At 34.4% G+C, this 23,151-nt stretch overlaps 1 protein-coding gene across 1 annotated transcript in view; it reads left to right on the forward strand.

Moving 5' to 3' along the window:
* LOC123524600 (maltase-glucoamylase-like) overlaps positions 1–23,151 on the forward strand; it is a 56,947-nt gene that overhangs the window by 27,364 nt on the left and 6,432 nt on the right. The window contains exons 18-41 of the mRNA XM_053539726.1: positions 286–413; positions 1,154–1,260; positions 1,673–1,722; positions 2,515–2,673; positions 3,018–3,076; positions 3,590–3,748; positions 3,965–4,136; positions 7,855–8,012; positions 10,159–10,333; positions 10,598–10,697; positions 11,488–11,600; positions 12,141–12,266; positions 13,197–13,328; positions 13,605–13,745; positions 14,030–14,146; positions 14,889–15,021; positions 15,973–16,099; positions 16,951–17,084; positions 18,932–18,966; positions 19,598–19,714; positions 20,219–20,367; positions 21,049–21,133; positions 22,050–22,106; positions 22,658–22,779. Of these exons, the coding sequence (XP_053395701.1) occupies positions 286–413; positions 1,154–1,260; positions 1,673–1,722; positions 2,515–2,673; positions 3,018–3,076; positions 3,590–3,748; positions 3,965–4,136; positions 7,855–8,012; positions 10,159–10,333; positions 10,598–10,697; positions 11,488–11,600; positions 12,141–12,266; positions 13,197–13,328; positions 13,605–13,745; positions 14,030–14,146; positions 14,889–15,021; positions 15,973–16,099; positions 16,951–17,084; positions 18,932–18,966; positions 19,598–19,714; positions 20,219–20,367; positions 21,049–21,133; positions 22,050–22,106; positions 22,658–22,779 (2,855 nt within the window). The remainder of the gene's footprint in view (positions 1–285; positions 414–1,153; positions 1,261–1,672; positions 1,723–2,514; positions 2,674–3,017; positions 3,077–3,589; positions 3,749–3,964; positions 4,137–7,854; positions 8,013–10,158; positions 10,334–10,597; positions 10,698–11,487; positions 11,601–12,140; positions 12,267–13,196; positions 13,329–13,604; positions 13,746–14,029; positions 14,147–14,888; positions 15,022–15,972; positions 16,100–16,950; positions 17,085–18,931; positions 18,967–19,597; positions 19,715–20,218; positions 20,368–21,048; positions 21,134–22,049; positions 22,107–22,657; positions 22,780–23,151) is intronic.

Raw genomic sequence — 23,151 nt, forward strand, 5'->3', positions numbered from 1 at the left:
AGGTTAATGTTAAATCATTTGGTCAGATTAAATAATATTTACAGATTATTTAGGAACATAGAAGAAGTTCATGAAAAATATTTTTTGCTAATTTTTGGTGATTATTTTCCATACCATGTTGCTAATTTTTAGCCATAGATAAAGAAATAATAACTCTGTAAAAACAAATTGGTAACACTTAAAAGATTGCCCATTGATTTTTCCTTTGCTCTTGTACTGGTAACACTGAAGTTTTGTTTTTCTATAGTTAGAAAAAAAACACCCAAATTAGTACTGATATTTCAGGGAGAAGAGTTAGCTACCCAGAATGACTATGTTATCCTACCTGTACAACCTGACTCCAAGATTCCATTGCATGTTCGTGCTGGATACATTCTGCCAATGCAAAAACCAGCTAATAACACACATTTCAGGTAAAACTACTCACAGGTTCCTTCACTGGTTAAAACTACTCACTTCTGTTAGACTTTCAATAATTCAATATCTGTTAACTAAACAGCATGGGGTTTTGGTTGATATGATGACCCTTATAAATGCCATAATGATACTTTTGTTAGATGTAATTCTAAAGAACTATATATTTGGTAATGAGCTCTCGTTAAGCTTTTAATTTTCATGAAAAGAAATCCATTTTGGGGGGTGGGGGGTATTTTCCAGTATATATTTCAGCATTTTGGAAATTTATAATTTTGACTCTGCTCCATTTCTGTCAGTTATTTGTACAACTTTCAAAATCTCTTTCAAAGAACAGATGCAGTTTATGTTTGAACAAAACAAGGGATCTTTTGAACATGACAAGACTTGAACCTGGTTCCTGTTTACCAGTAAGGATAAATTCATGAAAAAAAAAACACATTTGCAGAAAATGTGAATTAAACTGTCAGTCAGACTGTATTAAACTGAATCAACATCACAGTAAAATTAGAAACTTGATTGGCAGTTACTTGATTATAGCATAGAAAGATGCCTTGCATATTTTTGTTTAAAAAATCCAATTACATTGCTTGTATATTCTAATAAAAAAAAATATTTACATTGCTTGTATATTTCAGTTAAAATATCCATTTACATTTCTTGTCATTTCAGTGGAAAAATCCATTAACATTGCTTGTATATTTCAGATAAAAAAATCCATTTACATTGTATATTTCAGTCGAAAAAATCCATTTACATTGCTTGTTGCCCTCAAGGATTCAGAGAATGGTGGTCGAGGATATACAGCCAAGGGTGATCTCTTCTGGGATGATGGAGTCTCAGTCGGTAGATATACATCTGTACTTCCTGATTGTATTCTTTTCTAGATTGTGAAACCAAACTTTGTACAAACAAATCAAATTAGTATCAAGTGTTACATCTCAATTGTAGGATAACTGAACAAAAATATACTTATTTTGCAAAAAAGTTAAAATATTTGGATTCCAACAAAAAAGAACACAGTGTCTCAGCCAGTGTTATCAGTTACTCCCCATAGAAAGCAGTATCAAACTGTTACTTCAATGGGGTTTCTTAGCCTTAGAAAACATGGTAAAATTGTTGTTTTACTACTTATTTTAGGGGTCAGTAGGTCAGCTTGTGAATAACAATCTGTAAGAGCTGATCTATCAACAGTAATATCTGAGGTGTAAATGAATAACAAAATGGAATACTAACGATAAATATTTCTGTTTTTCAGATACATTTGCCAACAAGAACTACTTTTATGCCAGATTCAGCAGCGGTCATGTAAGTTCTGTTTTATTGTAGAGTTTATCTGTCAGATTGTTCATAGTCTTTCTACTGTGTTTGCAGTTAGTAATTACAGTAAATTGACATTCTAACACGACCAGCAAATAACCTACATATGTGTGGTGCAAAATCTAACTCGGATTATTTTGCAAGAAACCACTCGCGTGCAATAACGTCATTCAATCCAGGTGCGTACATGGTCGTAAAAAGTAGTCATTTTTTTCTAACACTTTTGATCCAAGTGTGTCTTGTTAGAATCGAAATAACAAGTTCCCAAGTGTGATTTATTGTAGATTAACCCTAGTTTTTTGTTCTTAATGCGAAACAATATATCACTCAGGGCTTCGTGATATATTCTTACGCATAAGAACTCAAAACATGGGTTATTCTATGATAAACCACACTTGGGAACTTATTATTTCTTAAATAACTATAACCAGAAATGTGATTAATGATTAATGGATAAATTTGAAAATAAATGAAATATACATGTTACTATTTTGATTATATTGATTAAAGCAAGTGTTTCTTTTATAGTTTTTCAGGGTTTAACAAGGCTGCAGATATGGGCTTTACAAAGTTTTAATAGATATTTATAATACTTTTACCAGATTTTAGAAGGAAGGTGAAGGTTGACTGATACTTATTTTTTTTTTTTTTTTTTTTTTTTGTTATGTGTTTGCGGATGGTCTGTCTCACACTCGCATTATTATGTGCCAATGAAAATATCTTACTAGATCTATATATGCCGCATTATATCATGATCCTGTTTCAACATTTACTTTTCAGGACACTTTAAGTTTGACAGTAGAACATGACACCCCTAGTTCAACTATAGATAGTTTGATTATAGACACAGTTAAAGTGTTTGGTGTAAGGACTAAAGCCACTGTTGTATATATAGGTGATATAATGCATACACAGCTACACTATGACGAAACAACAAAGGTATTTTATGACATTTCCTACCTGTATTTATATATTAGGCACTAACTAAGTGATCCTTGGTCTACCTTTTATGTGATTATTTTGGTCTTTTTCCTGTTTATCTGTCTGTAACTGTCACTGATCTAACATGTTGGTGTTGCAGGAATTACTTTTGATAAGTCCTAATTTTTTCAGCCAAACATGTTTATACAATGTTTGATCTTTGATAATGTAAATAGGTATCTATTCCCTCAAATTTGTGATGCAAGACTTTTTCATAAAGTGGTTTTTAAGCATCTGTCACAGTATATCTCCAGCTGTATATTTCTTATCATGATATTTATACAGTGAATTTACCATTGAAGGTACTGGAGATCACAAACCTGGCATTACCCATGAACCAGGACTTCCAGCTGGAATGGAGGTTTGTATAAAACAGTATTTTAATAACCAGAAATAACAATCTACAAAGAGTATTCATGTAATTACTACTGGCCAAAAATTTGACTTCCAGAGCTAGAAATAGAAAAATCATCAAATCCCATCACCTGATTGGCTGATAGTTTTGATTTAAATTCAATGTTCTAAAATTGTTTAAAAAAAACATCTTGCTTTGTCAAAACAATGTTGTAGAATAGCAGCAAATGGCTGTTTGGGATGTAGTTTTTCCTGTATAGCTTCAAAGTGAACTTGGAAGATCTTGAACCAATAATCTGCTAGCCAGTTTTCAAAGTAATATAGTACAAATGTTTTGAGCTGTGAATCTTTAATGAGATAGGGCTGTTGTGGCCTTCCGGCCGGCTTGCGAAAATGTGGTTTGTAATTGAAGTATGATTTATGATTCAAATTATAACTAAATGCATCTGTCATAATGACACCAAGTTTCCATCTCATGTATACATATGTTCATCAACAGAGTTTTCTTGCTGTTTTACAGGGAGTTTCGCAGACCAACTTCTGATGAGATGTTACGTGTGAATTGTTTCCCAGATAAGGACAATCGGCATATATCTGTAGCAGAATGTAATAATAGAAGATGTCTCTTTGATCCTTCAACAGATTTGCCATATTTTATACCAAAGTGCCATATTGATAGGTATTTATTTACAAAGTTTTGTTACAAGATCTTTTTGCTTTGAATAATTGAAGAAATTGATTACATCTCCAGCTGTTTAGCTTGTTTTAAAAAAAAAAATCATTACAGTTTTAAGACTTAAGAATGCATTCAGACATAAGGTATATAACTGATACTGTCATTGAAATTTTATATTTCATCTAAGTGCAATAGAAAAGTATGGCAATTGTTTTACAGGACCAGGCATGGCTACAATCGAGCATCCACAGGCACGGTGCCTGATCCAAATGATCTAAAACTGAATTTGAAAGCAAACAAAAAGCATAGTAAGGATACCTTGTTTGGTGGTGATAAGGCAAATTTACGAGTGCATATTGAAAAAAATAGTAACAACATCTTACACATCAAGGTAAGTGCCTTAGAAGCCTGTTGTCTGGACATGTTGGTTTTCTTTTATAGTGCCTATCAGGTTGGGAACAGTCATATACATAGTTTCAACTGCCAATCCAAATCTGTTTTTTTCATTGGCTTTTTCTTTGGTGAGAAATTATATCTTCTTATCTGAAAATATATTTTCCATCTGCATACTTTTTATATGCCCATCTGAAATATGGGATGTATTATGGGAACGCCCTTGGCGGAGTGTCTTGCGCAAGAACCAGGTCCCTAGGTCTAAGGTCAAGGTCACAGAGGTCAAATATAAGAATGACATTTTTTTATATGGCCTTTTTGTGGGTTGATGAATACTTCTACCTACTGTCACCAAACTTTATATGCAGGTCACCCATGACACTCATTACAGGTCAAGGTTCAATATGTCAAATGTCATGGTCACTGACTTCTTTTATTAAAATGCATATGAAAGGTGAACGATTCCACCTATTGACTTCAAAGTTCATTTTTAGGTCACCAGTGACACCCATTTGGAAGTCATGATCAATAGGTAAAATGTCAAGGTCACTGTGACCTTTATTATAAAAATGCATATGAAAGCTCTCGACGGGCGTATTTTGTGACCAAAATTGTTCTCAAAATAAGACGGTTCAATATAGATTGGTATAAAAACAGTATTTATTTCATTATTGATGTACATGTATAAATATACAAACAATCATATATACTCATAAATGTATATCTAAGCATTTGAAAACAAGCTTTCTCTGTCCTTGGAGTCTGTTGTTACACATACATGTATATATGTATGTTAACTAGTAGCAACCTGAGATTTTCATTTATTATCCTCCGCCGTTTAATGAAATTCTACTTGGTAGAATTTCATGAAACTTGAAATAAACATGAACCAACATACTGTGATGATGCCCGTCAATTTTTTTTTTTATTGGTCAATTTCCCTTAGAGTTATTGCCCTTGATTTAATGAAAAATGTCCGTCCGCAGCCATATCCCAGTAACTAGCAAGTAGAATTTCATCAAACTTGAAATAGACATGAACCAAGATACTGCGATGATGCCCTTCAAGTTTTTTTTTTCGATTGGTCAATTTCCCTTAGAATTATTGCCCTTCATTTAATAAAAAATGCACAAAAATGTCTGTCCGCAGCCATTTCTCAGTTACTAGCAGGTAGAATTTCATCAAACTTGAAATAAATATGAACCAACATACTTTGATGATGCTCGTCATTTTCTCTTTTTATTGGTCAATTTTCCATACAGTTATTGCCCTTTAATTGTTTAAAAATCCACAGATTTGTACATAACAAACCAACCAATTGGAAGAATTTCATTAAACACTTCTTTCATTCCTTTCCATGAACATTTATTATAAACATGTGAAGTTATGTACCCACACCTGGTCGCCACCTTGCCTTGGTCACACCCCCCCCCCCCCCCCCCCCCCCCCATTTTTTTTTTTTTTTTTTTTTTTTCATTTTCAATTTTCCATCAATATTTATAATCAACATGTAAACCTCTTTGTACCCTCACCCCTGCCCCACCTCACACCTCCAAAAAAAAAAAAAAAACATTCATTTTCTGTTAATTTGATTTTGACTAATGAAATTATTTGCTTCCCCTTACAGAAGAAAAAGGCCTGCTGCGTACTCTTGCTGTGTACATACAGCGTATATGATGCGTACATGATGTGTACTGAAATCAAGGGCTTTAAATAGTACGCAGGATATACACCGAACATACACCGATAGTACGTTTGTAGTACACTTTTGACATGCAAATGAGCTCTGCCGCGTACTACTTGCTGCGTACATGCTGTGGACTACATAGTACACAGGATGTACGCTGGAGGAATTTAGTATGCGGGAAATAGTACGCAGCATGTACGCGGCACATACACTTTTCACATGCAAATGAGCCTGCGGTGTACTACCCCTGCGGCGTACATGCTGTGTACTCCTTCGGCGTACATGCTGTGTACTCCTGGCCCGAGTCCTGCGGCGTACATGCTGTGTACTCCTGCTGCATACATGCTGTGTACTCTTGTGGTGAAACTGCTGTGATAATGTAAATTCCTTACCCCACCAACTTTCGTATGCAAATGCTGATCATTTGGACAGAAAAAAACAGAAAAAGATAAGTGACATGCATCAATAAGTATTTACCCTTACCAAAATAATGTAGATTGATGTTATCAAATAAATTAGTATGCTTTTCTTCATCCACTTTTCAATGAAATAAATCAATTTTTGTAGCATGTTATTTGGTAAACATTTGAAGAAAATGGCGTAACTGCATCAAGGGGAAACAACTTTAATGCAACTAAATATAAGTGTTATGATTTATTATAGACGATGTGTGCGTAGTATGTATTTATTTTGATTAAAATCCATCTGAGAACAATCTAGGACTGCAATTATATAAGCATTTATACACTTTTACGTCTGTAAAAAGTAGCGAACCAAAAAATTTTGGATTGCAAGCGCAATTAGCCAAAAACGTTCTGAAAATATACGAGCGGCAAATCCGATGAACAACTTTTTAATTTGGTGGGGCCTTAATGAGTTAACATAATGAGCATTAAAGCCTTTATAAAACATGATGGAATGGTGTTTTGCTTAAGAGTATTCAAATAACAGTGAGAGCTATTAATTCTTCTCATTCGGACGCTGTTGAGGCATTATCTTGGTAATTATTTCATGTATTACAAAATGTAATGCAATGAAGTTCAAATAAGGCTTTTCAATTATCCAAGTTAGAAAGCTCCAGGATTAATTCAAAATGAAAAAGAATATATTTTTACACTGCATGCAAGGTGTAGCTCAGAGATCACTAAGATGTAAGCTTCACAAATGAACATTGCAAATAGTTAAGCAAATTTTCATTGTTCAGAATACCGGTAATCTGAACTATTCTATGCTATTAAGATAAAAGTTACTCGGAAATCAAGTTCTTGCTTCCAAAAAAAAAAAAAAAAATGTACAAATCCTTCCTGCATGAAGTGTACTTCAGACTTTACCTAAAAAAATTCAAAGTATAAACACCAAAAGAAAATGAACAAGTCCCTCCCGCATATATGAAGTTTACTTCAGACTTTAACTTATAAAAAAAAAAACAAAGCATAAATGCCAAAAGAAATTGTACAAGTCTTTCCCGCGTATATGAAGTGTACTGCACAAATTTCAAAGTATCTGCGGTGTACATGCAGTGTACTATTTTCTTGTACAAGTCCCTCCTGCGTACATGCAGTGTACTCCTTAAATTTTCAGAGTCTGTGCTGCGTACTTGAAGTGTACTAGTGACCTCCTGCGTACATGCTGTGTACTCGTAGAAATAGTACACGGCATGTACGTGGCATGCGGTGTATGTAAAATGTACTCCTCTGGCGTACTACTGTGTTCACGACATATACACAGCAAATACGCAGCATGTACGCCACAGAGGCTTGCTTCTGTAAGGGTCTTTGTAACATTCTTAACCTTTTGCTGGATATATTTTTTTGCTGTTCCTCACCACAGACCCTTTCAGCGGGGGATACCAATTCATCGAATTTGCTTGTTAAAAATGGATTTCTGATAAAGCCTATAGTACTACCCATCAGTAAGTCACCATGTAAATAAATTTTTGGTAAAGGTATTTGATTTAAAATGAAATCATATTTTTTCCTAAAGTAATGCATATAATTACCTTATGGAACTATATATACTGGACCTTTAGATCACAGACTGGGATGACGAAAACAGGTACGAGGCTCCGGTTGGATTAAATCTTCCACATGATGAGTACGACAGTCAGGCGCTGTATGATGTAGAATATTCTGAGGAGGCCAGTGAATTCTTTATTAAAGTAAAAAGAAAAGATACCAACACTACAGTGTAAGTGAACAGATTCTTTTTATGAAAGTATACATTTTTAGCTCGACTATATGAAGGAAAAGCTTGTTAACACTATGGGCAATATTTATGACCTTATCTTCATGAAACTTGGTAAGAATGTTTTTCTTGATGATTCCCATGCTAAGTTCGAAACTGGGTCATGTGGGGTCAAAAACTAGGTCACCACTCAGATCAAAAGAAAAGCTTGTTCACACTGTAGAGGCCACATGTATGACTCTATCTTCATGAAACTTGGTCAGAATGTTTATCTTGATGATTCAAAGGCCAAGTTTAACAGGTGAGTGATATAGGGTCATCATGACCCTCTTGTTTGACTTTTATATTCATTCATTTACAAGGCTGTTGAAAAGTTAGGTGTTACTGTCTTCTTGTTAATTACTTTGTTTCTGCCACAAGACAGCTAGATAGCTGTCACAATATTTAAAAATATTATCTTGAAAAGTGAAGTTTTCTGAAAAGATTATTTAAATAGTTAAAAGATTCCTGAAAATCTTACTGGGATAGTTTATGTCACTGTCTTGTTGCTTTTAACATAAGTGCCCACACCTGCCATTAATTAGCTAGAATTATAAATGGATAATTACAAAAATGTTCTCGATATTTCAACCTTTTTCTGAAAAGTTTATTTCAATAGCCTAAAGTTTCCTGGAAACAAAAAGCATATCTAGGAAATATGATTCATTACAATAATGTTTTCAGAAAAATGCACAACTTGGTGGAAAGTTTAGAATATTATACTATCATGATAGCTATCTACCGTCATCCTACGAATATAAGACGCACATTTTTTTACCGAGATTCTGGTCTCAAAGGACCGATGCGTCCTATATGTGGGGATAGAAAAAGACTAAACACTTCCCCCGACTCAAAATTTAAGGAAATCGATCTTAGTTTACACCGCGTACCTCTATATTGAAGAGAGGGAAGTACATACCAATGACTTGGGCATAGCTAATAGCCGGTATTGGGACCCAGCGTTTTAAATTACTTTTGTATAAAATGTAAAATTTAGAGCTTACGTAAAATCTTAAGATAAATAAATGCTGTTTTTCATTAAAATATATTTTACAACGCATTTCTGTAACTGATCATTAAGTTTTTAACAAGACCTGTATAAAACTTTCCCGGCGTGTTTTCACACATTCTGCATTAAAATACTTGAAACTCCATATCAGGTAGCCCGGAAATCGATTATCTAGTCTTCAAACATAATTTTGATAGTTGTCTATAATCCTCTTGTTCATCGAGAAATTCATGCCCGAGGCATTGCTTATCTTACACCCCCGAGTACTGTCACAATCTGCAAACAATTAACCGTTTAAACATACCCAGAGGCAATTGTAAACATGTGCATGCAAGATTTTAGATTGATCCAATATGATCATAGTCGCTGATCCGTAATGTTCAAAACAATTTGCAAACCAGCCTTAAAATAACGTCATTTTACCGCCATGTGCCAAAGTGTACTTCAGTTTTCACTGGCGTCAATATTCATGGAGTGATCAGAGGATGTGGCAGTTTAGTGCTTACATAGAGTTTATGCTTTTCAATTTAAATACTTGCACAACATGCAAAAACATCGACAATGATTTAACAAAAACCAGCGAGTTAGTAGAAACTATAGTGAATTTCGGACAAACATAAATTCGGATAAATGATAAGTGGGAATAAGCATTTTTCCAGAATTCTGCTGATATTTTTTCACTGCATCCTATACACGATTGCGACCTATAATCGGCCGATTACGGTATCTTGTCCATTTCCAAGCATTAATGAAAAAATTGAGCTAAAACATTTTCAGGAAATTAAAAAATATATCTAGAAAATATTATTTATTGTAATATTTTCAGAAAATTGCACACATTTCCTGAAAAGTTTAGAATAATACCCTGGCAGCAATATGTCACTGTAGGACCATGAGTTCCTGTAACCTGCGATCTGTATCTGTGAAGATTGTTATATAGGCTATTGTTTCTAATGAATTAACAGGCCATTATATATGCAGCCTTGGAAGCTCAGTTTATGAATCCCACCATTTTATTTATTTATAGTATCGAGTCAAGTTAATGGTATAAATACATGTTTTTTATGATTGTAAAATATGTTCATATAATTTTCATTTCAGTTGGGACACATCAGTTGGACCTATTGTATTTTCTGAACAGTACCTGCAGATTTCCACCAAAATTCCCTCAAAGAATTTCTATGGTCTCGGAGAACACAGACATTTCCACTTAAAACATGATATGGATTATAGAACTTGGCCAATCTTTACCAGAGATGCTGCAGTTAACTCTCCTGTAAGCCTATAAACCAATACTTTTTAGGAATTAAGATTTGTAGTTTTCATCTGGTGCATATAAAAGGTGCATATAAATATGAAATAAAAATGGACATTAATTTTACCATTTACCTTGTCTACTGGAGTTCTGTATTATTTTTGTGGCTTCTGTTCCGCGATTTAATAGAACACAGAAAAATATTAAATGGATTTAATTGTATTACAATATGAATTAACAGTTGAAAATGGTGATGTGATCACTAAGTAACTGGTTTTGTTTCAGGATTATACAAACCTGTATGGTGCACATCCATTTTACATGAATCTAGAAGATGATAAAGGCAATGCTCACGCTGTCCTCTTTCTTAACACCAATGCTATGGGTAAGATAATACAACTTCTCCACTTAAGATAATACAACTTTGCAACTGATATGGATAAAATATTACAACTTCTCCAATGAAATTGTTAGATAGTACAACTGCCACACTTAAATGGGTAAGATGGTACAACTTCTCTACTTATAAGGTTATTGTATGTTGAAGCTATCCAGCTGGATTTCAGAAGGTCCTTTGTTCCACCTAGGTGCCTACAACAACCTGAAAAGGTGCCCACAGGTTCACATTGGGTTTTTCTCAACCATAAAACTTTAGGTGGAAAAACGTCATAAGGCCTGGACTTTAATGATGTAACTCAAAACACCCTCAGTTCAAATCTAAGGCTAAGTGTAGACTATCTTCTCCATAACAGTAGTCATGTTAGAGGTCATAAATCATCCACTTCACATTCAGGTGAAGAAGTTGTCAGATTAATAATAGCAGAGAATCCAGACACTCTGAATACTGTTAAATTGGTTTTAAACCACTTAACTGTATGAACAAACATTACACTGAACAAGACAGTGAATTAATAATTATTTTTACTTTAAAGAAGCATAGGTGTTGTGTGAAAAGTAATTCTACTAGGTCTATTAAAAGGACTTTCATGCCTAAGAAGACACAATTTTCACATACTGTAGTATTGCACATCTTCCATATGAAAAATTGGATAATTTAACTGTCATGTTTTTGTGTTAAGACGGTAAATGTTTGTTGAGGGCACCAAAACCAGATTATTGCTTTATTTTATTAACAAGGAAATTTGATCTATCTAACTTTTCGATTTTCATACCAGAGGTGTTGTTAGAACCTTTACCTAGAGTTACATACAGAACTATTGGAGGCATCCTAGATTTCTACATCTTCCTGGGAAAGAGTCCAGAGAATGTCATTCAACAGTATACATCGGTAACAACTTATTTTTGATTGCTTACATTTTCTATCCAGTTTTCTGCCTGCAATAATGTACAGGGGATCACCTTTGGTCTTCCTTGACCCTTTCAGTTTAAAAGTCAGCATATGAGTTAAACTGTGTCTGTGATACTCGGAACCTAACAAAATCAGAACAAGTCCTTACACAGCAAATATCAGCTTCCATTATATAAAGGGGGCATAATTTAGTTGTAATTTAGTTCATACTAATTTATTATAGCTCAGTTGTAATGAATGCTTCAGTCTTATTTGAACCAGTCATGAGTCTGCTTCCTGGGAAAAAACCAATATTGATGTCATAAGAGAAGGCTTGGTCATGATCCCAGTGGGGCTTGAACTCACGACCCCCTCAAACCCCAAGGTTGAGCGGCCAACACCTTAACCACTAGACTGCTGCTTTGCTAGATGTAATTTAGTAAAACTGAAGAAACACATTTATTTGTTAAAGCAGAAACTGTTGAATAAGTAGATGTAATGAATAGCATGTCACAGTTCAGCTTAATTTTGTTGTTTCAGGTGATAGGCCATCCTGTCATGATACCCTATTGGTCCCTTGGATTCCAGCTTTGTAGGTGGGGTTATGACAGTATAGAAAACATGAAAGCTGCAGTGGACAGAACTAAAGCTGCTGGAATACCTCATGTAAGTACAGTCAGATAATCCAAGTAGCCTTGTCATACCCCCAGATACAAAGGATTTACACATGGATGTCTGTTTGTTCCTCTGTCTGTCTGTCCATCTGTCCATATTCATGTCAGCTCCATATCTTCTTAGCCACTGAGAATTTTTTATAAAACTTGCCTGAGTTATTAACCTTATCATAATGACATGCACAGTGCAAATCCCAGGTTGCTAGGTCCAAGTTCTCTTGGAGTTTAAATGTCAAATAGCTTAACTGTGTATCTGCGCTCCCTCTCCTCTAAACCCCTTGGAAGATTTTCATAAAACTAGCTATATATAAACTTACCTCATCAAGATGATGTGCAGAATACACAACCCAGATCATTTGATCTGAGGTTAAGGTCACACTGGAGGTCAGAGGTCATATAGCTCAATTTGTGTTTGCTCCATATCCTCTAAAATGCTTTGAAGGTTTTCATAAAGCTAGTGTCTAATATTTACCTCATCAAGGCAATTTGCAAAGTGCACAACCCAGGTCATTAGGCCTAAAGTCAAGGTCACTCATGGAGTCAGAGATCAGATAGGTTAAAACTGTGTCCCCTTGATACCTTTTTGAACACTGGAAAGATTTTCTTAGAACTAACATCAGTTAATTAGTAACCTTATCAAGACAACGTGCAGAACACACAACCCAGGTCATTAGGTTCACCTGAAGACCAAATGTTATAGTCACAAAATTTTACCAAGATATGTTTTGACATTTTTTTAATGGAGATTGCACATTTGTTTAAGAAGTTTTAATTTTGAGACTGCTTCCATTCAGAGTTTCAGTCATTGCACATAGAGAGTTGTATCATTGTTTGATAGGCCTGTAAATGCTTTCATGTCAAGCATCTAAATGCTTTACATTTTCACTTTTGAAATGCAATGCTATCATCTGTTTGTTTGCAGGATATACAATATGCAGATATAGACCACATGGTTGAAAGGAAAGATTTCACATATGACAAAATGACTTTTGCTGGTCTACCAGAATATATTAAAGAACTCCAGGATGGTGGAATGCATTTTATAATCATTTTGGTATGTGAACACACAGACAATGAATATATGTATATATAATTTTACAAAATATCATGTATATTTGACACTGCTGAAGGAAAAATAGATATTATATTGCTAATAAAAGATTGTATTTATTACTTAGGACCCAGTTTTGGTTAGTTTGAGAAATATCTACTGAAGAAATGGTACAACTTTATAGGGTTACATATCATGTACTACTGGATACAAAAAGAAAATTATTGTAAATTTATAGGTGTGTTTGTATGTCGCTGAAAGTGTTTGTATTGTTTTTAGGATCCTGCCCTGATATCAAATGAGACAGATTACTGGCCATATGACACGGGCGTAACAGACGATGTATTTATTAAGTGGCCAAACAATACAGGACCATTAGACTCTAGACCTGAACCAGACTCTGATATCATGCTTGGATATGTGAGTGCATTTTAACTTTTGAGTTTGTGCATCTAGTATTTTCCTTTCAGTTTGATTGCAATGAAAGTTTAAAGCTTATTTGAATCTTGAGTTTGTTTCCTAAGAAAAAACAGTACTGGTGTTGTATGAGAAGATGAGATTGTGACCCCAATGGGGTTTAAACCTATGACCTCTGGATGGAACAACTGATGCCCAGACTGATAAACCACCTCTCCCCTTTAATTTATAATTAATTTGATAATTTTATATTGTTGAATTACATGGTTTGAGTATGTTTATCACAGGTGTGGCCTAAAGGTAAAGTTGCCTTCCCTGATTTTCTGAACAACAGGACCCATGACTGGTGGAGTAAAACAATTACCAAGTTCCATGATACTTTAGCTTTTGATGGTCTCTGGATTGTAAGTTAAATTTCATGTAAATAACTGGCATGCCTTTTGTCCTTTAATAACTGAGTAAAGGCATGTGAATTATAAATGTATACAGTTGCTTCTTAATTTTAGTTCATTCTGCTTCCAGACAATGCAAGAATATAGCAAGCTTAACTAAAAATTGATCCAGTTAACCTTTAGCCTGCTAAGTTTCTAAAATGGACTAATCCATCATTCAGTTTGGCCAGTACCATTTATTATTCTAAGGGGTGTTCACTAGAAATTTACTTATGGAATAGCGAACATCTGTGCAGGCTGATCTTGGGTCTGCATTGGTTGCAAAGGCAGAATCACTTGCCACCAGCATGCTAAATGTTAAGAATATATCAGTAAATAGTACTTTGAACATTTATGCTGTTTCTGTTCACTTAAGTTTTAATTTTAAAAAAGTTGTTTGGAATTATTGTTATTTGTTAAGAAGCATATTTTTCCTAGAGTTTCTTTCCGGTAGAATGTGTTTACAATGTAGGGCAGTCATACTACAGAGATACTGATGTACAGTGCTCCCTCTCCACAACAACACCCTTTGGGAGAGAGAAACTTTGGTTGTTGTTCAGAGGGAGTTATTGTAGGTAAAATAAAGAACAAAAAGCATATTTTGGAGTCAGTAGCAAGTGTTGTTGCAAGGAGGGAATTGTTGTTCAGAGGGCCGCTGTAGAGAGGGAGGACTGTACAGTGTATAAAATGTTTGTGATTATTTTCATTTTAAAAGGACATGAATGAACCAGCCAACTTCGACACGAATGGTGAACGTCCATGGAACTGGCCAGAAAAAGACAAACCTTACTGGACCCTTAAATGTACACTTGACAATAATACACTAGACATACCTCCTTACAAACCAAGTAAGTATATTACTTACATAGGGTTTTATTATCAGGACATGATTGAGTAAAAATTTGGAGACAAATCTGTTTTGGTGCTCATAACTGATGGGAGAAAGATAATCCATACTTAATAATGAAGTGCAAGAATTTGTACCTAGATTCGTTAATACACACAGTTCTGGTCTAAAACAAGAATTTGATTTCAGTTTATATGTCAGTAGTACGAACTTCAGTTGTACAGAAATTGACTTTTCAGAGATAGTGCATTAATTTTAAGGTACTCATGCAGAACCATGATATGAAATGTTTATTTAGCTCACCTGAGCACACAGAGGTTACCATAAAACTATTTACAACTACAAGATCTCAGACTTGTATAAAGTTTTTACACATGATCAATAATGGACAAATTACATCTTTTCCAACAGAGTTATGCCCCTTGAATAAGTCAGTATTATTAGAGTACAAAGTAGCAAATGTATATATCCAGAAGTTGACCAGAAGATCTAAGACAAGGTTTATAGCAGGCAAAATTACTTCAATAAGGCTGTAGTTTTAGCCATTTAGTTAGTCAAAATATAATAGTTCACATTGTTATCCCATTAAAAACCATTTTTTTGTTACTTTACCCTGCTAAATTTCTAAAATGGACTGGTCTATCATTCAATCTGGGCAGCACAATTTATTATTTAAAGGGGTATTCACTGAAAACTGCAGGCTCATCTTGGTCTGCACTGGTTGCAATTTAGGCAGAATCACTTGCCACCAGCACGCTAAAGGTTAATGATTTTTCTGAAAATTATGCAAAATGTCCTTTGTCATAAGATCAGGTACAAGTTGGTTAATAGGCAAGAATGTTGGTCCTTGATTTAGTAAAAATGTAAAGTAAAGTGATAATGTTCATAAAGTTCTTGAAATCATTTACATGACAGGTTTACTGTATGTAACAAATGATAACTTTTTTTGCAGGATCAGTTTTAGGAGAGTATCTGTCAGAGAAGACATTATGTATGGTTGGTCTGCAAGATGATGGTAAATACAGGCACTATGATGTTCACAGTTTATATGGATGGAGTGAAATGGAACCAACCTTGATGTAAGAAAATTTATGTGCATGGTTTTTATTGCAAACAAATCTCAATATTAAAAATTGGTTACAATTTTTTTTTAAATTTATAGTTGAACTTCACCAATTTTCCTTCTGCAAAATCTCTTCCTTTGACCTTTTTTTCAGTTCCTGATATAACATTACATAATGACCCAAGACAGAGAATTTTTATATGCAGGATATTTGATTACATGTATTTGTTGATACAAGTCACATTGTGCTGTGAGATATTTGCATTGCCTTTAAAATTTATTAATGATATGACATGACGAGGGTTGCAACATCTGCTGTTTTGGAGGACTTTGTACCTTATGCACATGACATTGTATCTTCAAACTGAAAAAGAAGGGGCCTTCATGGCCAAGTGGTTATGGTTGCTGACATCTAATCACATGCCCCTCAAAAATGTGGGTTCAAGCTTCACTCGGGGCTTTGAATTCTTCATGTGAGGAAGCCATCCAGTTGTCTTTTGGAAAGTCGGTGGTTCAACCCAGGTGCCAACCAGCGATGTATGGGCACCTGGCATCTTCCTCCACCATCAAAATTTGGTTGTCACCATATGACATGTAATTTTATGGGTGTGACATTAAACCCAACAAAAAAAAACTGAGAAAGAAAATGAAGAAATACAATTGTGAGAGGAGTGAATCACTGTTTCAGTTAATTTCATTTGATTGTGAAATACTTTGACTTTGTATGAGGAAGGCATGATGGAATTTTGAAACACATCATTGTAAATCATACTCAAAATGAAAACTGCTAAATCTTCATACTTTCCTTTAGGATTTTGAAGAAATTCTATCTTGAAGGAACATACACACATTTCAACTTAATTTCAGGGGTTTACGAAATGCCACAGGTGAGCGAGGTGTTGTCATTTCAAGATCAACATACCCTTCAGGTGGAAAATTTGGGGCACACTGGCTTGGAGACAATGACAGCTTCTGGAGAAACCTGCATGACTCCATCATAGGTAACACAACTTTGTAATGTGATACCTTGAAACAGGAATAAAAAAGTAACAGATTCACTTTTTCACTATTACATATATACAGTAGGACATTTTCAGTTTTTTTTTTGAGAAATCAGTAAAAAGCTTTTGTTCATGGGAAACACATTAAAAAAATCCATGTTAATTTATGTATTCACAGACGTATTTTTGTGACCCCATGAGTGGTGGGGGGCATATAGATTTGGTCTTGTCCGTGCGTCTGTCCGTCCGAAGTTCGTGACGCACCTAGCTCAAAACGTATTTGATATAAATTGAAGAAACCTTGCATGAGTCTTTATCATGATATGAACTTGCGCACATCCTATTTTTCGTCTGGCTCCGCCCCCTGTTTTTAGAGTTATGGCCCCTGAAATAGTAAAAAATGCACATTTTCACCTTGTGACACGCCTAGCTCAAAAAGTATTTGGTATAGATTCATGAAACCTTGCATGAGTCTTAATCATGATATGAACTTGTGCACCTCCTATTTTTCATTTTGGTCTGCCCCTTATTATTAAGAGTTATGGCCCCTGAAATAGGCAAAAATGCCCATTTTCACCTTGTGATGCGCCATATCAAAAAGTATTTCATATAAATTGAGCCTTTATCATGATAAGAACCTTCTATTTTTTGTCTGGCTCCGCCCCCTATTTTCAGAGTTAAGGCCCCTGAAATAGTCAAAAATGCACATTTTCACCTTGTGACGTACCTAGCTCAAAAAGTATTTTATATAAATTGATTAAACCTTGTATGAGTCTTTGTCATGATATGAACCTGCGCACCTATTTTTTGTCTGGCTCCACCCCCTATTTTCAAAGTTATGGCCCCTGAAATAGTCAAAAATGCACATTTTCACCTTGTGACACACCTAGCTCAAAAAGTATTTAATATAAATGGTTGAAACTTGCATAAGTCTTTATCATGATATAAACTTGCACACCTTCTATTTTTTGGCCGGCTCTACCCCCTATTTTTGGAGTTACGGTCCCTGAAATAGTAAAAATATGCACATTTTCACCTTGTGACGTACCTAGCTCAAAAAGTATTTTATATAAATTGATTAAACCTTGTATGAGTCTTTGTCATGATATGAACCTGCACACCTATTTTTTGTCTGGCTCCACCCCCTATTTTCAGAGTTATGGCCCCTGAAATAGTCAAAAATGCACATTTTCACCTTGTGACGCACCTAGCTCAAAAAGTATTTAATATAAATGGTTGAAACTTGCATAAGTCTTTATCATGATATAAACTTGCACACCTTCTATTTTTTGGCCGGCTCCACCCCCTATTTTTGAAGTTATGGCCCCTGAAATAGTAAAAAAATGCACATTTTCACCTAATTATGTGCCTAGCTCAAAAAGTATTTAATGTAAATTCATGAAACCTTGCTAGAGTCTTTATCATGATGTGACCTTTCACACTTGGCATTCTTCTTGAGAATCTTTGTGCTTATTACAGTTATGGCTCTTGAAATAGCCAAAATAGTTGATTTTTTGTTTGTGATGCTCATAGCTCAAAAATATATGGCCTAGAATAATGAATCCTTTTCAAAAAAATGTTTGTTTAGGCTAAATCCCCATTAACACTGGAAACATTTGAATTATTGCCCCTTATTTGTGACAAATGTACCAACGGGGGGCACACCCTGTGTCCTACAGACACATTCTAGTTAAAAACAATGTTGTTGTTTTTTTACATAGATACTTTACTGTAGATTTGTATCAAAGGTGATCGCAAAATACAACCTTTTTTTAACTTTCAAGAAAACTTTTCTTTTAACATTGAAATGTGAACAAGTTGTAAACAGTTTCTGTTTGTCATTTCAGGAATTATTGAGTTTAACCTGTTTGGAATTCCTTATGTAAGTTTAATTGATGTATTTATTGTATTTCTGCTGTACATTTACTGAAATATTATTGAAAATTATCATATGATGGGATTATGCACATGTTAAGCTTGAAGTAAATAAATTTAATGTCTGTTGAATGCTTATCCTGGTAGTACCTTTAGACAAACAGGCTCAGACTTTAGAAAGCAAGGACATACAGATCTTTTCTTTTTCACAATATACTTAAATGAATTGATCTTCACATTGCCTGATTAGTGGTATTAGGTACAATAAAAGTAATGCAGCTCAGTTACCAAATGACCATATTTTTTTCTAAATAGCCTAAATTTTTTCGTAAAAGAAGAGACGATTTTTAAGTAGATTGTCTTTATAATGAGAAACATACTAGTTAGCAACAAACTGAAAATTGGAGATAAAGATTTAAAAAAAAGACAAAAGAACCACTCATTACTCATCTCCCTTCAAAGCCCCACCATTGCTGCAAAAGTCTTATCCAAATCACCTTTTTTGGACACTTCCGCCTTTTACTGTAGTATAATATATGTATAATGTAGTATATTTTGAACAAAAACTTTAAAACTGAAAACTACAGATTAATTCTCAGTAATCAATAAATAAACAGCTTATACTTGTTTCTATGTAGACTGGTGCAGATATTTGTGGTTTCTTCTCGGAACCATCAGTAGAGATGTGTCAGCGATGGATGCAGCTCGGAGCATTCTATACATTCAGTAGAAACCATAATGGTAAAGGTATGAAGGTAAGAAATCTATCTCAAATTCACTTAGGCTATATAAGTCTATCTGGACTGTTTCAGCTGAAATGCTGTAGTAGCATATGACAAGGATTCAAACCATTTTAATGGTTTTTGTATGCTTGCCATTTGTAAATGTTACTATTGTCTATACAGGACTTGTGAAGTGTAGACTGGTTCAGAATTGTTCCACAAACAAAGGACAGCTTCCCTGCTATGTTAAGTCATTTTGTTTTGGGGAAGATTCATCTGAAATGATTGACCACTAAAGATTAACTTTCTTTGTCTGCCTAGTTTTAAGGTTATTTTAAAGGGTTTGATAAAGCTCCATTCTTAAATATGAAAATTGCCAAAAATGTCTGGCATGTGATTGGTTGAAAATGTAGGATAAACACCAAAGAGTATAATCATCATTTTCTCTTTGATTAAAAACATGTTGAAACACTTTGTGGTTCATTGTCCTTAATGATAAATGTTAACATATTTCTTTCTCATTTCTGAAATGCGCAGGATCAGGATCCAGCTTTGTTTGGGAAGCATGTAGCGTACTCATCTCGATTGGCTCTACAGATAAGATACCTTCTGTTGCCATATGTGTATACACAGTTTTATAGAGTACACACTGAAGGAGGAACTGTAATTAGGTCAATGATGCATGAGTAAGTAGTTCCTACATTATTGATATGTTACTGGAAATCATAGACAGATGGAGGGACTTCCATGGCCGAGTGGTAAAGGTAGCTGACTTTAAATCACTTGCCCCTCATCGATGTGGGTTCGAGCCTTACTAGGGCCGTTGAATTCTTTGTTTGAAGAAGCCATCCAGCTGGCTTACGGAAGGTCGGTGGTTGTACCAAGGTGACATCCCGTGATGAAATAATGCATGGAGCGAACACCTGGGGTCTTCCTCAACCATCAAAGATGGAAAGTTGCAATATGACCTATAGTTGTGTCGGTTCGACATTAAACCCAACAAAAATAAATAGACAGATGGACATGGTCACAAACTGTTGGAATAAGATATTAAAAGTGGAAATTTAGAATTAGACCAATGCAGATAACAGAACTGAAGCTTGCATTTCGTGCAAACTATTCTAAGACTTATTGATACTTGACTCGTTTTATTTGTACTGTATGACTAATCTTTATACAAGACTTCCGTCATAACTTAGGAAGAAAATCTGTGAACATTTATTTCTGATGCCCTGTAATATAACAGTTACTGAATGTCTTTCCAGTAGATATGTGCATTTCATGTTATAAGTGCTGAAAAAGGTATACTACATGACTGTGATGGTATTGAAAACTTTCTGAATATTTCTTGTCTGAATGAATTTTAGATTTCCAAGAGACAGGAAGACATGGGAAGTTGACACACAGTTTATGTGGGCCAGTGCACTACTTATTGCACCAGTTTTAGAACAAGTAAATTATTTCTATCACTTTGTGACTAATCTTAATGAGTTTATCATAAAAAGTCTTTAGTAATTACAAACTTTGCTTTTGATTTGAATTGCCAGTCTGTTCCATGCACAGAAATTTTCATAATTAATCTGATGTGGCTTTTAAATGAGAATTTTGCAGATATGTGGGTGAATCAAAAAGTAAGTGGACTTGTGTAAAGAATAAAGAAAATGACCTAAAAGATAATCAACTGGGGATTATGCACTTTTAAGACCAAAATTGTTTGCCCTAGATTTAAAAAATCAGATGGTTTGCTACCAATTTCAACTTTCTTGGCATAGAGCTGATTAGAAGTGAGGAGTATTTAGTGAAAGAAGGTCCTTTGGAAGCATAGAATGCAACCAAGCAAAATAGTAGCAGACTTGGTTGGATTGAGTCTGTTCATGAGAGATAATGTATTTGCCCCCTTAGGACCAGCTTAAGTGGAATTCTGTTATAACATTAAAGAATCGTCTTCATAATCCCAAAGGACCTGAAAATATACTTTGGTACAGAAAAATTGAGTGTATCAGAAAAACTGAGTGAATTTGTAACCCATTAAGTATTTAGAGAAATTGTGACAGTGTCTGACAGATATTAGTGATGTCATTTTTTGTCAGACCTTTGCACCATGCTTTAAACATTATTATGTTAAAACATTTGCTCGAATAAGTTACTTTGTAGTGAATATCTGTAAACTGCATGTTTGTAGTTGAAAAGGTAAATATTGTTACTGTGTATTTGTATTGTATTTGTCCTGAATATTTCTTCGTAAATTTAAGTGCCCACATATTTTTTGAGTAACTTGCATATGTAGTACTTCATTTCATAGTAAATGATAATTATGTTATCATGTCCTAAAATATGCTTTTGAAAACAGGCTGTGTTTGTCTTACAGGGACATATACAGAAGGATGTATATCTACCAGATGCAAGATGGTTCAATTATTTTAATGTAAGAGATTATACATTTCCTATAAATTCAAGTCATTATAAATCATTTGTGACTAATTTCCATTGATATTTTTGTTTGATTTATCCACAAAAGCAAATATGAACAAATTAATGATATTCATAAACATCCATTTTCAGCAAATCACTGATTGCCAGTGCATCAATGGCCCAAGCACCTAGACTCGCTCAAGCAACTGATTTGGGCCCTGGCCATTTTCCTTACATTTTCTGTGTTTGGATCTATAGCTCAAGCATTTTAATCATCCCACAATTAATGTTTAACTGTAGTTTGTCTTTAAATTTGCAGAGTCCAGTACATTTTTGGAAAAAAAACTAGATGACTTTGTTTAAGAAATAATTGTTTGATTTGTCATTTCTTTTATATGTAAATTACAAGTGGACTTAAAAAAGGAAAATATATGTGTTAAGATACATATTTTATGAAAATGATGGATAAGAGTGCTGTTATATATATGTATATATATATATACATTTTGTGTAAATGTGTGGATAAGTGTGCTGTTGTATATATACATTTTGTTTGGTATCCAGGGAGAGGAGATGTCCAGAAATACAACGGTCACTGTGGATGCTCCCAGAGATGTTATTCCCCTGTTCCTGAGAGGGGGTTATATTCTGCCTACACAAGACCCAGCTAATAACACCGTTTATAGGTAAAAATAACTAAGTTGTTAATTGGTTATGGTTCTAGGAATAGTTGTATACAGATAGGGTGTCTGTATTTGCCACTCACCTGAGTAGAAAATGGTTGAGGTCATAATTTTTCTAGGACAGGTTTTAAAATCAGGTCATCAAGAGTAACAAGGTCAGATAGAATAAAACATTGATAACACTCAAGGCCATGCTATATACATGAAAGCTGGTCAAAAATATTGTCTTGAAACCTAGATGAGATACAAAACTGGGTTGGTCTTGTCAAAAGTGAGGCAACTCAATTAAATCATAGAAAATCCTTGTAAGAAATCTATAGGGCCCATTTTCTACTTGATTTGCAACAAATGTACATGAAACTTGGTCATAATGTT

The sequence above is a fragment of the Mercenaria mercenaria genome, chromosome 3 (genome assembly GCF_021730395.1).
Source record: "Mercenaria mercenaria strain notata chromosome 3, MADL_Memer_1, whole genome shotgun sequence".
NCBI classification, from domain to species: Eukaryota; Metazoa; Mollusca; class Bivalvia; order Venerida; family Veneridae; genus Mercenaria; species Mercenaria mercenaria.